Raw genomic sequence first — 18,339 nt, 5'->3', positions numbered from 1 at the left:
TAGGATGAGTTTATTATTACATGTTAGAAAATTAACTTGTCTTTTATAACCATTAATTTTTAAAGTGGTAACTATTTTGCTTGTATAACAGTTGAAAAATTTTACGTATAAAGCACGTGATTTCGTGTGTTGGTGACCAATTCATAAATCCTTTATTTCTTTCTCCCCTTCAGCATGAATTGACTCTTCTTGGCACGTTGCCAGACTAGGGTCTCGGATCTTGGTTGGACAGTACTTATACTGTTATACCGATATAGGAGCTATCAGTACAGTAGTACTGATCTTATTTATTCCTCCTCCAGCATCTCATATAGCTTATCTTAAAATGTATTGGTGCAATTTAAAATCATGAATATACATCACTGAAGGGTATATTCATGATTCTTAATGAACAAAAATTAAATAATGAAAACAATAATTAATGAATAAATTAGGATACAGTTATAAAAATTTCAACAGCCAATTTCAGATTTTTTTTTTTTTTTTTTTCTATACAAGCATATAAATTTTGTTATGGAATTCCCATAACTTCCAAAGTTACCAGGTCACAAAACTCAATTTGTAAATATGGTTTTATATAACTAGAGAATGGTGTCCTTATTTGTATAGATATTCTTTCTCCTTTCTTGCCATAACTAAATACTGTTTATGTATTCTTAACTTTAATTCTCATTCACTGATTTTCAAATTATCATAATGCTAATTACAGATATAGATCGTATTGGCCTTTTAGTCTCATTATCCATCTAATATCCTCTCTTGAGGTCTACTCAGCCATCTCTTTTCAGTTGGTTTATATTTTATTAATTGTGTTGGATATCAGGTGTTAACAATCAGTTTACATGTTCTATCCAATTTTATTTGTAATTGTTTAGTTTTTCTTTTGTTGATTTTCTTTTTAGTTTTTTTAAAATATCTTTGTTCCTTTTTTGTGTAATAATGTGTATTTTGCAGTTCTTCTCATGAATCATTTCACTTGTTTTTATTCTTTATCTTGTTTGTTTATTGCCCAAATTTTGCTGCCATATAATAATGTATATCAAATGTAAATCATATAATGTAAATCAAAAATCCTTTGAGCTTTTATCTAGAAAGAATCTTAAACTACAAAGGAAAGTTATGACTAACTTTAGAGAAGAAATATCTCTAAAATATTACATGCCTGTCCTATTACTTACAAATGATTTAAACAATGAAAAAAACTGAAAAAATGATAAACAGGATGGAAGATACAAAATAGGAAAGCAAATATTTAAAATGAAAGGAAATATATGTAACACTGTTAGGATATCGGAATAGCTTCTGATCTTTTAATGACCCCATGCTAATGTATTTATATGATTTTTCTTGTTTGTCATTTACCGTTGTTAGATCCTGAATGGAGAGCTTTACAAGTAAATTCTATATTCAGGATTTAACATGATAAATACTACTAATTAAGGAGATATCTGCACATCAGCTAATAATTATGAAGTATTATTTTATGTTATGTAATAATGTGTAGTCCATGTGGGCCATATAGTGAGAGTTATTCCTGCATAACTGAAATGAGAAGCAGAGAATTTTGTGTCAAAATAGTAAGAATTGTGTAAGGGAATTGTTAAGTTATTTGTAATTCCCATTAAGCTATCTAGTACATTACGAAATTCTGAGAAAAATTATAAGTAGTAATTCGGAATAATCGCATATAATCTGTATGAGTCGAGCATAGCGATGGAGGCTATACCTACGCGGAAAATGACGTCAGAACGGCTACCTGGAATAATGTAACCTAACAGATTAGGGGGAGTGTAGGATTACCCAAGGGGCATGAACGATGGGATTCATGGGTGAAAACCACACCGAATAGAGGGCACCCAAAAAGGGTGAATAAAAAACGAAGTGCACCATTTTACAATGCTCTTTTTCCTTTTCGGTTCCTGGATTCGAGTTTTGGAGGTTTGTCAGGGGATTTGTGAGAGAGCAGTGGATCGACTACGGTTATGACGGACGGCAGGTTCTTTTCTTGAGAATGCTTGAAGATTTCCAAGCGGAGCTGATCGCGAAATGACGGCCTATGCGGAATCGAGCCTTAGCAGAATGTCCCATTGGAGGAAAGTTTCCTGCGGAGCGGTAGACAGCACGCCACAGTCAGAAACGATTAAAAGAAAAGCGTAGTGCATCGCCAGGCGAAAAGACGGCCGATGAATATACAGTAAGGTAATCCAGATCTACATGAGATGGCGGCATGAAATCTGAAGGGATCCAGTAATGTAAAGATTTTCATTCTATGTTAAAAATCGCTTAGAAGAATAAGAAATTTGTGTATACTGTAAACTAAAGGACACTGGTAGAGAACTTTTAAGTGAGAATTTGATTGAATTAATCAAGACCCTGTGGAACAAACAAGAATTGTTGATAGGCAGTATTTTGATTGAGAATGGCTAGGCTTTCTTAATGAAATTTAGAATTAAGATAGTTATTGATAGAGTATTAATGAAAGTGTTCAATGCGTGTTCTGTGAATAACTTGTGAAAGGAATTATATCCTAGTAATATTATGCTTACACTTAATCTTATCCTTTCGTAATTGAAGGATTTAGCATACTCAGATTCATTGTGATTTAGTATGAACCTTAACTTAGAGTGAATTTTGATCCATTGAGTATTTGAATTTTCTTAACTGTAAATGTTTTATGTTTTTCCAATAAACATGTTTTGTACCTTATACCTGAGTTTATGCCTGATTACGAATTCAAACCACCACTTATGAAATAGAACCTTTTGGCGGGAAGGAATTAGATATAATTGCTTAAGTGAAATTCGAGTCACGCCTGCTAACTGAATCTGCACAGCGCTAGCGTGAGATTAATTATTGTGTGTATCCCTTTTGAATTTAGAATTATTTCCCTGAACAAGAGTTTCCTAGGATGTTGGCTGGTACAGCATAATACAAATTTTGCCAATATCCGAAGAGGAGATAAATCTGAATTAATATTTTAAGGGCACGACAGTAGATTAGAAGGAGGGCTATTTAGAGGTAGTCAAAGGTAAAATATAGACGTAAACAGCAACATAACACCGTCATATGGACTAAATGTTTTTTGTTTACTTCTGTTGAATGTACTTTCATGTTCACTTAAGTAAATTAACTGTTCTACTTATTTCTATCTCTTTGAATAAAAATTCTTATAACCTTCGAATGTTATTCTGTTTTTAATTATGCTTATTTAATCCTATATTTTTCTTATCAACTACTTCCCCTACTAATAAGGTTAAGATCTTAATCCTACAAATTCAGTCATTTTTTTTATTATTATTATTTTCATCTTTCATTTTATCTAATACTTTTTTATTCACTTGAGGTATATAATTGTATATGTTCTCTTTGATACATGTGATTATGCACAGTATAACATACTCAATATACTTCAAGTGAATAAGAAAGTATTAGATAAAATGAAGGATGAAAATAATAGAAAAATAATGACTGAATTTATAGGATTAAGATGTCAAATGTACATATTAAGAACAGAATATTTGGAGTATAATATAATAAAGGGATTAAATATGCATAAATTAAAAACAGAATATCTATTTGATAATTTTAAAGAATGGTTTCATAATTTCCATATCTTCATAAAATTTTTCAGTTCTCCTATCAAATATAAATGAATCCGTTCCTGGAAACATAATTCAGTATTTCCATATTTTGGTTTCATAATATTACTAACAATTTAACATTAATTCTTTTGATAAATCTAAAATACACATCTCTGCATTTAATTTAGCTGCATTTAAATCAAATTAAATGAATTTAATTTAATTTTTTTTTTAAAAAAATTAACTACACTTAAATTATCAGTAAATATAATTCTCCTCTTAAAAATGCTTAGCTATGAACTTTAAAATTTTTTTCATTATGACAACAGAATTTTATCTCATCTTTTTTCTAACATTTTCCATTTGTTTTTCTAATTCTGTGAATTATTTATTCATAAATTTATGAAAATCTTTTTACAATTTTTTTTGTTTTCTGTTCTTTGTTTCCTGTTTAAGTCAATATAAGATTCTAATCAAGTAGATTGTTTAAATTCAGTTACTGTGTATATTTTATTAAGTTTTAATCCTAGTTCAAAATACGAGGGTGGTCTGAAATGTTCTCGGCCTAGCAATGAAAAAAGAATTATAATTTCAAAATTATTTTTATTTTTCAGCATAATCTCCCTTAAGACTAATACATTTATTCCAGCGATGCTCCAGTGCTGTTATCCAGTCCCTGTAGTGATTCTCAGTAAGATCTGCAAAATACCCCTCTACATCTGCAATCACCTTATTCGAAGAAAAACGCTAACCAGTGAGGAAGAGTCTTAGTTTTGGGAAGAGATAGAAGTCAGAGGAAGCCAAATCTGGGGGAATAAGATGGATGTTCCAACAATTCATAGTGCACATCCCTTAATTTTCCCAATGCCAAAACGCCTTTGTGAACAGGTCCATTGTCCTGATGAAAGATGATTTTTTTCTTCTGCAAACCAGGTCTTTTCTCATGAATTTTTTCATCTAGTCTGGTTAAAAGATCCGAATAATATTCCCTGGTTATTGTTTTACCCTTTTCAAGATAATTAATAAACAAAATGCCTTTAGCATTCCAATGCCATGATCTTTCGTGCTGATGTACCGACTTTGTCTTCTTTGGTGCTGAACAACCGACTTCTGTCCACTGTTTTGACTGCTGTTTGAATTCTTGTGTGTGTAATGGTGAATCCAAGTCTCATCCATAGGTAATAAATTGACACACAAAATCAGTTTTGTTCTTTAATATAATAAATTTAGTTTAATCTTTTATCCAAGTGTAATCAAACAAAGTTTTCACCTGAAGTATCTTCAGGACTAAGGCAACTCATGCTAAAGGTGGACTAAGCTCTCATCACTTGTCTTAGTATCTCCCATAATGCAAAGCACATCTCCTTGTGGACATGTATAATGCTATGCATTAAGGGAAGGGCTACTACCCAGACCGGTCTCGTCAGTGGGAGCCAGATCCAGAGGTGGTGATACTAAGGTGGAAGTAATGGAGAAGTCATATTTATCTTTAAGAGTTGCCAAAAGGTCTCTCACCTTATTATTAAATCACTCTGGATTAGAGAAATATGTTGGAGGTTTTTTTCCCACTTGGTTAGACTATAATATAATAAAATTTAGTTTAATCCTTTATCCAAGTGTAAGCAAACAAAGTTTGCATCTGAAGTATCTTCAGGACTGAGGCAACTTGTGGTAAAGGTGAGAGTGATGAGAGCTTAGTCCACCTTTACCACTTGGATAAAGGATTAAACTAAATTTATTATATTATAGTCTAACCAAGTGGGGAAAAAACTTCCAACATCTTTTTCTAATCCAGAGTAATTTAATAATAAGGTGAGAGACCTTTTGGCTACTCTTATAGGTAAATATGACTTCTCCATTACTTCCACCTTAGTATCACCACCACTGGGTGGCTCCCACTGATGAGACCTCAATAATGGTCGAAACCGGACTGGGTAGTGGCCCTTCATAGCATTATACATGTCTGCAAGATGTGCTTTGCATTATGGGAGATACTAAGACAAGTGATGAGAGCTTAGTCCACCTTTACCACGAGTTGCCTCAGTCCTGAAGATACTTCGGGTGCAAACTTTGTGGGGAAAAAATATGTTTGCTTACACTTGGATAAAAGATTAAACTAAATTTATTATATTATACTCTAACCAAGTGGGGGAAAAAACTTCCAACAGTTTTATTCTTGTTAAACGCCCAAGCACTGTTCAGAGATTTTCATGTGAGTGCCTTTTTGATCTGCTGCGAGCAAGCACAGCACCCACCTTGCACAAAGCTTTTTCATTTGCAATTCTTCATGTAAAATATATCCTGCATGGTCTTTTGAAATGCCTATAACCTCAGCAATTTCACTCACTTTGACTTGCCAGTCATCCAGTACCATATTGTGCACTTGATCAATGATTTCTGATGTTGTTACACTTTTTGGATGTCTTTCACTTGGATCATCCTCAAGGTTGGTACAGCTATGTTTAAACACTGCAACCTATTTTTTGATTGTCAAAAACAAAGGAGATGAGCCATAAACTTTTATGAACTTCGAATGAATTTCTTTTGGCGTTAAACCTTCTTTTACAAAGAATTTTATAACCACATGATACTCAATTTTATCCATTTCAAGGGATACCGACAACACTTTTGTTTCAGACAGCTGTATAAAACAAACTACTTGATAGTATAACTTGCAGTTTCACACGGATGCTTATGACAGATGTACCAACTTAGAAAAACAAAATCTTGCCGATAGTGTTGCCCTCTATGGTCGGGGCCAAGAACTTTTCAGACCACCCTCGTATTCCTTTTCCAATCATTTTTTATTAATTTTAATTTAATTTTTGTTTATTTTAACATTACATCCCATGATAAACCAGGTCAAGTGTAATACCATGCAGGATCTTATAATTTTGTTCAAAAAAAAAAAAAGCATCTCTATAGTTATCAAATATATCAGATAATTATACATATTCATTTCCAGACTTTTTATGTTTGTAATCTTCATTTTTGATACTACATTTAGATTATATAGTATTAAAAAAAATAAAATAAATAAAAAACGGGCCTTTAGGAGGTATGATTTTCCAGACTTTTTAACGTGTTTATAATTGTCACCTTTGATGTTAAATTCATTTAGATTAGTATGAAATGTACCTTTAAGAGGTAATGATTTTTTCATTATATTCTTCAAGACTATCCATTTATTCAAGTCCTTACTTAATTACTAAACCTACTTTATCTTCTGTGAAATATTTTGCTGTATTTTTAAATTGATCCTTTTTTTAGATTGCTTGTGAATTTATCTCAACTACTTGTCATAAATTAAAATGAATCAAGAAATTTAGTTTACTTTTGTAATTTTTTTTTCCATTTTCGAATTTTTCTCTATTTGAAGGATCTAAGAGGAATGATTCATTTGTTCGCTGATGATGCAAAGTTGGGTAGGGCAATAGTGAATGCAGAAGATGTCAAAATCTTGCAGGATGATTTGGATAGATTGGAGGTCTGGGCTAAGGAGAATGATGTCAGTTTATTGTGACAAAATGTAAGGTTATGCATTTTGGGGTGAAAAGATTAGCAGCAGTATACCACATTGGTGGAACTGTACTCCAGGAGATTTGATGAGGCCAGAGACTTGGGAGTGTTGGTGGATAGGGAGATGAAGTTTAGGGGGAACATTACAAAAGTGGCTAAATCAGCTCATCAAATCATCAAATTACTTGCTTGCTGAAGAATACTTTGACAAGCAGAGATAAGCAAGTTATTGTTCCTCTGTACCGAGCCTTGATAAGACCTCATCTCGACTACTGTGCCCAGATTTGGTCACCTAGGTTTCTTCTTGATGGGAAGGAGGTGGAGAGGATCCAGAGACGAGTGACCAAGATGATAGCAGGTCTATGGAATGAACCTTATGAGAACGGATTGAAGATTTGTGGGTTGCAGAAATTGGTTGATAGGCGGAAAAGGGGTGATTGAGACATTCAAATTGCTGAAGGGTTTCTATAGGATTAATTCAGAGGATATTTTTGAGATCAGGACTGGTGGTGGGAGGACTATGGGACATCGATGGAAGCTGGGCAAGAGTGTGGTTAGTAAGGGTGTTAGAGCTGGGTTCTTTACTTTCAGAGTGGTAAATGAGTGGAATAAGCTGCCAGAGTCTGTTGTGGGTGCTATGACAGTGAATGAGTTCAAGGCAAGGTATGATAGATACTGTGAGAATGTCGAATAGTTGTGTGGACATGATGTTTAGGGCCTCCCTCGATGAGTCTAATGACTCCTTGTAGTCGTCCGTAGTAATAATAATAATAATATTTGAATTTAAATTGAAATTTTTCTCTTGATTTCTTTGTTTACTTTTAATTGTTTCAAGTCTTTTAGTGTTTTCAAATTTAATTTATTTATTGAAAGTAGTATATTTCCTCATTATTAGCAATTAGTGAAATGTTTTGTTTATCATATTCTATAACAAATAAATGACAACATAACCACTTAAATTATGAAATACTACTGGAACAAAATCTGCATGTTAACTTAAATTGCATTCTTCACAAACAGCTCCTATAAATTTCCTCTTCATTTGGATTAGGTTATATATTAGCTTATATTTGGATATATATATATATATATATATATATATATATATATATATATACACACATATAGATAGATCTCTGACCCACATGCGAAAGGTCATAAGAGCTATTGCAGATCAATGCCATGTGTGAACAGTAGGATAAGAAGAAAGGAGCAGTTAGTTTTGAACAACTGAAGGTTGTATTCTTTGAGGCAAAGTGGGGAAGGTTGTTCCAAAGAACAGAAATAGATGGAATGAAAAAGGAGGCAGTGAAGTAGGTTTGGTAAGTAACAAGATGAGCTGTAAAAGAGTGTTGGTTAGTTGTAATTCTTATGATTTTGAAGGAAAATGGATCTGTGAGAGAGAGAAGGGGGGGGGGATCATTAATTAATCAGATTGCGATCTTTTGGATAGAATCGAGCAATATCTTAGAGAGGATTTCAGATTTGTATAGAGTTAACAGGTGTGAAGTAGTGTCTTGTACAAAAAAGCACAAGTTTCTGGCAACTGAAGAAGCTGTCGTTGAAATATGTTTGTTCCAGGAAAGGTTGGTGGTATAAGTCAGTCCAAGAAGGGAAATCTGATCATGTTTGGATATCTGAGTGCTATTTGAAAGTAAGGGGTAGGGATGTGAGCCCCCTCTTGTTAGAGATCAGACAGAGTTGAGTTCTGGTGTCATTGAAGTCTACAAAGTTGTCCTTTCCCCATTGATTAATAGATAAGAGATCAGAGACTACATTGTCAAATAAAAAGAAGGAATGGAGAGTACTGTCATCAGCAAAAGCTATGGATTGGATTGGAAGTCTATGAGAGTAGGTCATTTATATACAAGAGGAAGAGAGTGGGTGAAAGAATGGAACCCTGGGGTACATCTGCATTGGTGGGGAAATCTAAGGAGAGGAAACCATCTATCATGACACGTAGCATTATAATAGATGTAGTCTTTGGTGACTACAATACCAATGAGAAAGTTAGCAATTTCGTTTCAGAGTGTGGAAGGCAGACCACAGGATGGCAATTTGCTAAGTAGTTCTTGTGCCAAACCCCATCAAATGCTTTTGAAATATCGATGAGATGGTGAAAGTAAGATCAGCTGTGTGGATTTTGGGATCAGTATTGCTGGTCACTGATTAATTAGTGGGTCTCCAGGTGGTTCAGGAGCTGGTTGTTGATGACCTTTATCATAATTTTAGAGAGAATGAAAGCAAGAGCAATTGATCAGTAATTTGTTGGTTGACTTTTATCATCTTTTTGAATTTGAGCATGTTTCTGTTCCGTAAGGAAGATGCCAGTTGAATAAGATAGATTGAAGAGGCAGTACAGGAGAGGTGTCAGTTCTGTGTTACAAGTTTTAACACAATTGGCAGGATACCATCAGGACCAGATGCCTTGTTTGTGTTCAGGTTATTAAGGAATCTTCAGATTTCTTTCTGGAGGAAGATTGTGGGTGATATCGAGAGAGCAGTTCTGAGTGAAGTGGAGGGAACTTTAGACAGGTCATCAATGCAGGAATTGGAAGAGAAGAGTGATGCCAGTAAGTGGACTTTGTCTTTAGGTGAGGCAACTACAGTACCATCCAGATGTGAGAGGGTGGAAACCTGGGGTGGGCAAAAGTTGAACCTAGTGACCTTTACAAGGAACCAGGAGTGACTGCCATGTGGACAGGAGGCAAGTTTACAGAATTTGGTCCTTTCAAAGTCTGATTGGGATTCAATGATAATTCTATTACATCTGTCGTGAGCTGCAGTATAGACGAAGTGAACAGCTAACGTTTTGGTTTTGAGCCATTTGTGGTGTGGAGATGTGTTTTCCCCAAATTCACAACCACCATCCAACCAAGGCTTGGATGATGGCTGTGAATTTGCAGTGGAATAAGGGTTGGGCCTTTATTCTTGTGAGGATGATTTCTGTTATTTTGTCTGAGCAGTGTTCAGATCAGGAGAACTGAAGGCAGTATTTCAACCATGGGAAAAAATAATACAAGTCATGGATCATCCCGTTGGATATTCTTGTAGTGCCAGAGGACATGAAACAAAGAACTGTTAGGCGAAGGTTGTTCTGTGGCAAAAGAGAGGTTATGATCTGAGTTACCAAGAGGAGAACTGACATTCACAGTATACGTGAAAGCCGAGCCTGTTAGGAAGAGATCAAGTGTGTTGGCACATTGGAGGGATTGTTAGGCATTCTGGTAGTGAGATTGATGATCTGTGTTAGATTGTTGCTGATGGCAAACACCTCGGCATCCCTGCTTGCTTGATTGGTGAAACTGGAGAAGGGAAGCCAATTTGAGTTGTGGATGTTGAAGTCCCAAAGAAGCATGACCTCACTATTAAGATACTTCCACTGTAGAAAGTTAAGCTTAAGAGAGAAATAGTTGAAGAAGTCAGACTGGTTAATGGAGAGCACATGAAAAGGACAGGTTGATTTGGTAGGGAAATTTTGATGCAATGCAGATCAAACAGAAGGTTTTGCGGTTTTGCAATAACTGGTATGGTATGTCAGCTCTGATGGATGCACAAGTGCTACCTTTGTGGTGGAAAGAAATGTATAATGTGTAGTTTGAGCAGTAAAGGTGGACAGTGGTTATTGAGGTTGCCAGTTGGGATTATGATAAGAATAACAATTTTGGTTTAGATGAATGTAGGTAGTGGTGTACATTGTTTATATTGCTGTTTCGCCATGGATGTTTGCAAAATGGATGCAGAAAGTTTAATTCTTACCAAAAACAAACAAAAAAAAATGTTGAGTTTTTCATTGGGGTGGGGGGGGGCTTCATTTTTGTCTTTTTTTTATGTTTTTTGTTGGGTTGTTTTTATGATTTCTTAAACTATTTTCTGCGGGAAAATGTTTGCGATCCACAGTACAGTCATTATGTTGGAGGTTTAATGGACTTTTTTACAGCACTCACAAAGAATTAAAATAGAATTTAATAATTCCTATATTTCGTCCTAGTCACTAGGACATCTACGGGGATTACAAAGACAATTAATGTAACATGCACACAAAAACTTACAATACTAAGCCCAACCACGTGGGTGACAATAAAGTCCTATCTAGGTGGAGCGCCCTCTAAGGGCAGTTGTAGGTGGCCTGGAATGTAAGGTGGGACCTCTGGCGATGACTGTTTCCCAAATCTTCGGAAGCTTAATGCAACCGTATTTGTTAAGATTTGGTTGGTTTTTGAGAGCTGCTGCTGCTTCTAAGAAAAGTCTCTCTTTCTTGAATTTGCTGTGGTGGAGCATGGTGGTTTTTTTCCATGATACTCTGTGGGTGGTGTCCAAAACATGGTCAGCCAAGCCTGAATGGCCATAGTTGTGTTTAACGATGTACGACTTGTGTTCCTCTAGGCGGATGGATGCTGATCTGCCTGTCTGTCCAAAGTACGCAAGCTTACAGGAACAGGGTACTTTGTAAACTCCAGGCAGAGAGAGAGGAGGGAGCTGATCTTTCGTAGAACGGATAAGGGTAGCCAGTTTGCGGTAGGGCTTATATGCTGTGTGTAGGTTATACTTTTTTAGTATCTTAGCTATTTTTTCCGAAGTGCCACGGATGTAGGGTATGGTGATGGCATTTTTAAATTCTTGTTGATGAGAGGGGCGGGGAATGGGGGAGGAATTGATTATTTTTTTGATACTGTGTTCGCTGTAGCCATTGGAGAGGAAAGTTCTGTGTATGTGGTTAAGCTCAGTAGTGAGGGCGGTTCCACTGGAACAAAGATTGTGGGCTCTCTTGGTAAGGGTTTTAATGATGCCATATTGTTGTGAGGGGTGGTGGTGGGAGAGTTTGTGAATGTATCTGCCTGTGTGTGTGGGTTTTCTGTATACAGTGAAGGCAAGTGTATCATTAGGCAGGCGCGTGACTAAGGTGTCTAGGAAGGGTAAACAATTGTTCTTTTCCTTTTCCATAGTAAACTGGATTCTTGGATGTAGGCTATTGAGATGACCAAGGAAGGAATCTAACGTGTCTGGGCCATGAGGCCAAATAGAGAACACATCATCTACATATCTTAGCCAGATAGAAGGTTTGAGTGGGGCTGAGTCTATGGCTCGTTTTTCGAAATCTTCCATATAGAAATTGGCAAGGGGGGGTGAGAGGGGGGAGCCCATGGCGGTTCCCTCTATCTGCTTGTAGATTTTGTTATTCCAAGCGAAATACCCAGAGTTGATGGCAAAGGAAAAGAGATCTAAGATGTCAGGGGGAAAAACGTTTTCTAAGAGAGATAAAGTGTCAGTTAAGGGAATATTAGTAAACAAGGAGGAGATATCAAAGCTTACTAATATGTCTGTATTATTCAAGGTTAAATTTTCTGTGAGGGCTTTTAAATTTAACCTTGAATAATATGGTGGACACAGGAAGTTAAAGAGGCAGTGAAGGAAAAGAAGAAAGCATATCAAAAGTTCCTGGTAAATAAGTCAGCTTGTGCTCTTACAGAATACAGAGACAAATGCAAGAATGCTAAACACTGTATAAAACTAGCTAAGCAAAAGTCATGGGAGGACTTTGGCAAGAATATAGAAAATAAATATCAAGAAGGTGGCAAAATATTCTGAAGGTTGTTGAAGAAGCTTAGGAATGGAGGAAAGAGTGCTGTAAAAGGAGTTAGAGATGATAAAGGTGAAATGAAAATGGGAGAAAAAGATATCCTTGAAGTATGGAGTAATTACTTTGAAAAACTGCTAAATGAAACAAGCAGTGATGACAGCACAGTGATAAAAAACACTGACCAGGCATGCAGTCAGGAATACATATCCATACTTGAAGTAGAAAAAGCCATCAAAGGCTTGAAATGCGGAAAGGCGGCAGGAGTATATGATATTCGACAGAAATGCTGAAGTATGGTGGTATAAGAGTCTTACAGTGGCTGCACTGCATGGACAGAGGGACCAATTCCCAATGATTGGAGTAGAGCTCTCATAGTACGCATATATAAAAAGGGAAATAAAACTGAATGTGAGAATTACAGAAGTATTTCCCTACTGAGTTCCTGGCAAGATCTATGCAAGTATACTTGAGAAACGGTTGAGATGAATTGTGGAAGAAAAGCTTGGTGAAGAACAAGCTCGATTCAGGCCAAATAAAGGCTGTCAGGATCAGATCTTCACTTTACAACAAATAGTCGAGAAAGAATGGGAATATAACGAAGATCTGTATTTAAGTTTTGTCAATTTGCAAAAGGCATATGACAAGGTGCCAAGAGAGAAACTATTCAATACGCTACAGTTATATGTCGTCATTGGGGCATTATATCGAGCAATACTTAGTCTTTATTTGAGTTGTAAGTCAGCAGTTAGAATTGAAGGAAGTACAGGAAGATGGTTTAATGTTAAATCTGGTGTGAGACAAGGATGTACGTTAACCCCTCTGTTATTCATTATCTATATGGATCACATTATGAAGGAAAGTGGTATTAAACATGATATCAAAATTGGATATGTTATTGGAGATTGGAGATTCGCATAAAGCAAAGAGCTTTATGCGAATGATGTTATACTTCTGAATAAATCCGCTACAAGTCTGCAAGATTCTCTGACTAAATTGAATAACTGTTGTAATAGATATGGTATGAAGGTCAGCAATAAAAAGACAAAGACAATGAAAATAGGCAGAATCATTGAAAATGTCAACTGTGTTGTGAATGGAGAACCTGTGGAACATGTAAAACATTTCAGCTACTTAGGCACGATTTTTCGTGACGATGGTAAATTAAATATAGAAATAGATAACAGAATCGGCAAAGCTATTATGGTGGGAAGTCAAGTGAATAAATTCATATGGAATAAGAGAGAAATTAGTCGGAACACTAAATTAGCTGTATACAAGACATTGTTCAAACCAGTTTTAACTTATGGATCTTAGAGCTGGGTCAGAAGTAAAACACTTGATCAAAGACTAGAGACTGCAGATATGAGAGTCCTGAGAAAGATTAGAGGTGTGAACAGATGGCATCAATGGCGATATCATATTAAAAATGAGGATATTAGGAAAGAACTAGACATTGTCAGGATCCAGGAATGCGTTAGCAGAGCTAATCTCAGGTGGTATGGTCACTTAAAAGAATGGGCGAAGAAAGATTAGCAAAACAAGGGTTCTCTGCCAGGTTGGCAGGAAAACGACCCAGAGGAAGACCAAGATATAGGTGGATTGATACAGTACAAAGTGCCTTAGACTATAGAAATATAAGATCTGATAATGTTGGAGTCTTGACAAGTAACAGACTGATTTGGAGGAAAATTGTAGATAGGAAGTTAGTAATGATGTAAAAAATTTTTTCATGTAGTACTATCATATCCTGTACACCCTTTGAGGGTATATGGCAGGAATTTGATGATGATGATGATGCAGCATTTGATGCTAGCTGATCAAGAAGCCTCTGCATTTGCTACTGGTTTGGTCCCATGCACTAACTAGCAGCCAGCCTACAAAATTATTTTACTGCTGTTCCCTTCAATGGAGGAGGATCCCCCCCCCCTCCCCCAGTATGATTGGTATGTCAATGAGGATATCATCTCCTTGCATGTAGGAAGAGAGGAGGAACAGAAACCAAAACCCTTGCTTTTGTGACCCAGCATGGCTGCAGCCACTTTGGGCCTTAGTGTTTTTTTAGTTTTAGCTTTACTTCTGTATCAGTGAACTGATATACACCTCACTCTCTCTCATATATAAGTTTCTCCATTATGATCTGTGATCTTCATAATTGAGACAAGATTATAATCTACATTATATAATACATATATAATCTAAACATATCTCTTATGCACCAATATGCGTGAGTTTCATCTTTAAGATAAAATAAATTGACGTGTTTAATTTATTTTTTATAAGCAAGTGGTGATATTTCACCAGGTGATGAAAAACACCTAAAGGTCTATTCAGCATTTCATTCAACTAAGGAAAGCAGCATTTGTAATGGCAGTGCTCACCCTGGTTTACCAGAGCACTGTTTCTGGAAAAAGGTTATACCATGGAAGGGTGGGGATTGTTGGACTTTTTATTCTAAACATGTATTCATTTTGTTAAGAATGCATAAAAAAAAATCAGTTGAATTACAAAAGTGACTTTTTAAGAATGATTCATATGTTTAACATTAAATGACTGTTCAGGTAACAGAATCTTGGTAAGATTATTTTTACAATTCATTTCATGAAGCTTTAGTTTTTCTTCTGATCAGTGAACTGATATCACCTCGCTCTCTCATATATAAATTTCTCCATTATGATCTGTGATCTTCATAATCGAGACAAGATTATAATCTACATTATAATATATATAATCTAAACTAATCTCTTATGCACCAATATGTGTGAATTTCATCTATTAGATGAAATAAATTGACATGTTTAATTTATTTTTTATTAGCAGTTGATATACATCTTTACCATAATTATAAACATCAATAGATTGTTTAGTTTTTCACATTATTATCCAGTGCAACAGGACTTTCAAGTGTTAATTTTTTAGTTCCAATGGCATAGAAAGGTATATACATCTTGCCAACATCTTTTATTTCATTTTCTATTACCTAAAATAATAATATTTTCCGTAAATAAAATCATGTTAAATAGGCTGTTAGAATGATAGGTTGTTTCCACCAATGACTAGAACCATGAGGCATGATTAGGCTTAACAGCCTCGCTAGTCATCCAAATAGTGAAACTACCAATGCTGCTGCTATATTCTTTTTAAAGTAAAATATCGTTTTAACATATTTTTATCAACATAATATTTTTATACATCTTCTATTTCATTTTCAATTACCTAAAATAACAATAATATTTTCTGTAAACAAAATCATGTTAAAATATTTAAATATCTTAAAACAAGTTCTTTGGGATTTACTGGATATAGGGTATACAGATCAGCCCATTTAAAATATCAGCATTTTTTTTTTTTAACATTAATTACCAAAATAGCAGTGGTTATTGCTATTTTGGTAATGAAGTGTGTGATAGCAATAATTATACAAAATATAATTCACAGGTTCAATAATTATTGCTATTTTGGTTATTAGAGCTGTCCATTTTAAAATTAAAATGTAAATCATATGAGAATTTTTATTAAAGAAGGTTTATTGTTATTATTTTTTTTAAAGTAAGGATGACATAGTACTCAGTACATGAGTTGATCGAGCTGAGATTTTATATAATTTGAAATAGCTTTGAAGATGAAGAACAATAACTGAGTTTGATATTTGTCATATTTACTTTGAAAAACTTGAATAAACCAAGAATGGGAGGGGGAGGAATTAAGCAAAGTATGAATTTAAAATTTGTAGAGAAACAAAAATAAATAAATGAAGATATGGCAAACCAGCAACATTAATACATTGTTTCTTTGCTGCTTCAATATCCCTTCCCCATAGGCTGTTTTAAAATCTGTCTTGAACACACTCTCCAGAAAACTCCACTGTGAGCTTGTTGCTGGCTTGCCATGTATATAACAGGTTTTGTGTTCCTTTTTATTTATTAAAAGAAACACAAAACCATATGAGATTTGTATAACTGACTTTTTTTAATTTGTATGTTAAATTAATAATCCTTCTTTAATATAATAAATCATTTAATTAAAATTTTATTTTTTGCTTAGGTTGGATAGAGAGGTAGCTTTGCTACTAAAATAACTTTGCTTTTTCAGTTCATTGTTAAATAATTAAGACCTTCATAAAATTTTCAGACAAATTTGGAGAGATGTGTATTTTGCCATATATTTGTAAGTTTGGTTATAGTACACCACCCTAGCTTTATTCTGTTGTTTGATGATTTCTTCATAATTTAACCTGTCTGCCTAAATAATTGAATTTAACTGCTGTGGTTTATTTATTTTCTTCCACTTTTAAACTCATCTCCATTTCTGTCTATTACCATTGTTGTGGTTTTACTAAAATGTATTCTGCATTGCCACAGTCCTTGCTGTTTTTACATAAATTTCAATTTTTCCTTATTACATAAGATTAAAAAAAAAATTTCAGAAGTGAATGGATGGCAATGCTGGATAATGTTAAAAATGAAGATATTAGAAAGGAAGTAACTTCACATCATTAGCATTCAGGAGTATGTGAGCAGAGCTAAATTAAGATGGTATGGCCAGTTAAACAGAGAGCAAGAAATAAAAGATTGACTTGACTGACTGGTGTGTGATATCATAGGAAGGGAAAAGGTGCACAGGAATGTTGAAAGACAGAAACATAAGTATTGGAGATGTGACAAATCATAGATTAATGGATCTGAAAGAAAATTCTTGGTAGGAAACTAATAATGAATGGTAAAATTATTTGTGTAGTACTATCATAGTATCCTATATATCCCTTCAGGATACATATTAGGATATAATGATGATTCATATAGATTTTATTGATTTGTTCCATAAATGCTGCCTTACATGTTTGTGTAGATAAGGGAATAATATGAAATGTATTATTATTTAGCCTATTTTTGTTTACTCCTTTTTTTTTTTTTTACACCAAAGACAGAAACACCAAGCTGGCATGGCATAGCCTCCACTTCCCCCATGAGCTCCGAAGACGACACACTGTCGAAACGGCTCACACCCCCATTCTTCCACCCCTGATCTTATCCTATAATATCCTTCCCCCTTCCCCTAAAATATCTATGTTCATCCCCATCCCAAAGTATTCTCTGCCCATCCTTAATAATTTAAAAAATATTTAAAAAAAATGGGTTTTTCAAAAAAAAAGTTCACATACCTCTTGCCTCCAATAATTCTCCCATATCTCTCAAACCTCACTTTTCTGACCCCCTCCCCGCTCCATTCAGGTCATCCTTCCTTCCTTGCTGGCTGTTATGTCTGGTTTTTCTTCCTATATATTCTTATATCTGTCCATATAAAACATCAATAATACCCTAAAATTTGAATAAAAAGCCAATGACATTATAAAAAAAAAGGGGTACTCCTAAACAAAAAATAGGCTAAATAGCTATAAAAATAATATTTACTTAGCGGAGTAACATGGGAATTTTCCCAGAAATAATATATACAATATGAAATATATTATTTTCTTTCAGATACTAATTGCCTTAAAGCATTTACATTCCAAAAATATTGTACACTGTGATCTGAAGCCAGAAAATGTTCTTCTATCTTCAAATTCTGATTTTCCTCAAGTGAGTATAGAATTGTTTAAAAGGATGATATAGAGAATTTTATTTAGAATGGTTTTTGAACTTTGCAAAAAAGTAAATGTAT

The 18,339-nt window shown here is 34.6% G+C and overlaps 1 protein-coding gene across 1 annotated transcript in view; it reads left to right on the top strand.

Annotated features, from left to right (window-relative positions):
* Positions 1-18,339, top strand: part of LOC150101447 (serine/threonine-protein kinase D1-like) — a 384,746-nt gene that overhangs the window by 243,089 nt on the left and 123,318 nt on the right. Inside the window, exon 17 of the mRNA XM_090400796.1 lies at positions 18,159-18,257. Coding sequence (XP_090256922.1) covers positions 18,159-18,257 — 99 coding nt within the window. The remainder of the gene's footprint in view (positions 1-18,158; positions 18,258-18,339) is intronic.

The sequence above is a fragment of the Typopeltis vanoorti genome, chromosome 11 (assembly GCF_054136105.1).
Source record: "Typopeltis vanoorti isolate ZY-2024b chromosome 11, IOZ_Tvanoo_1.0, whole genome shotgun sequence".
NCBI classification, from domain to species: Eukaryota; Metazoa; Arthropoda; class Arachnida; order Uropygi; family Thelyphonidae; genus Typopeltis; species Typopeltis vanoorti.
The sequence above is the reverse complement of the archived record's forward strand: the minus strand, read 5'-3'. Positions and strand labels throughout refer to the sequence as shown.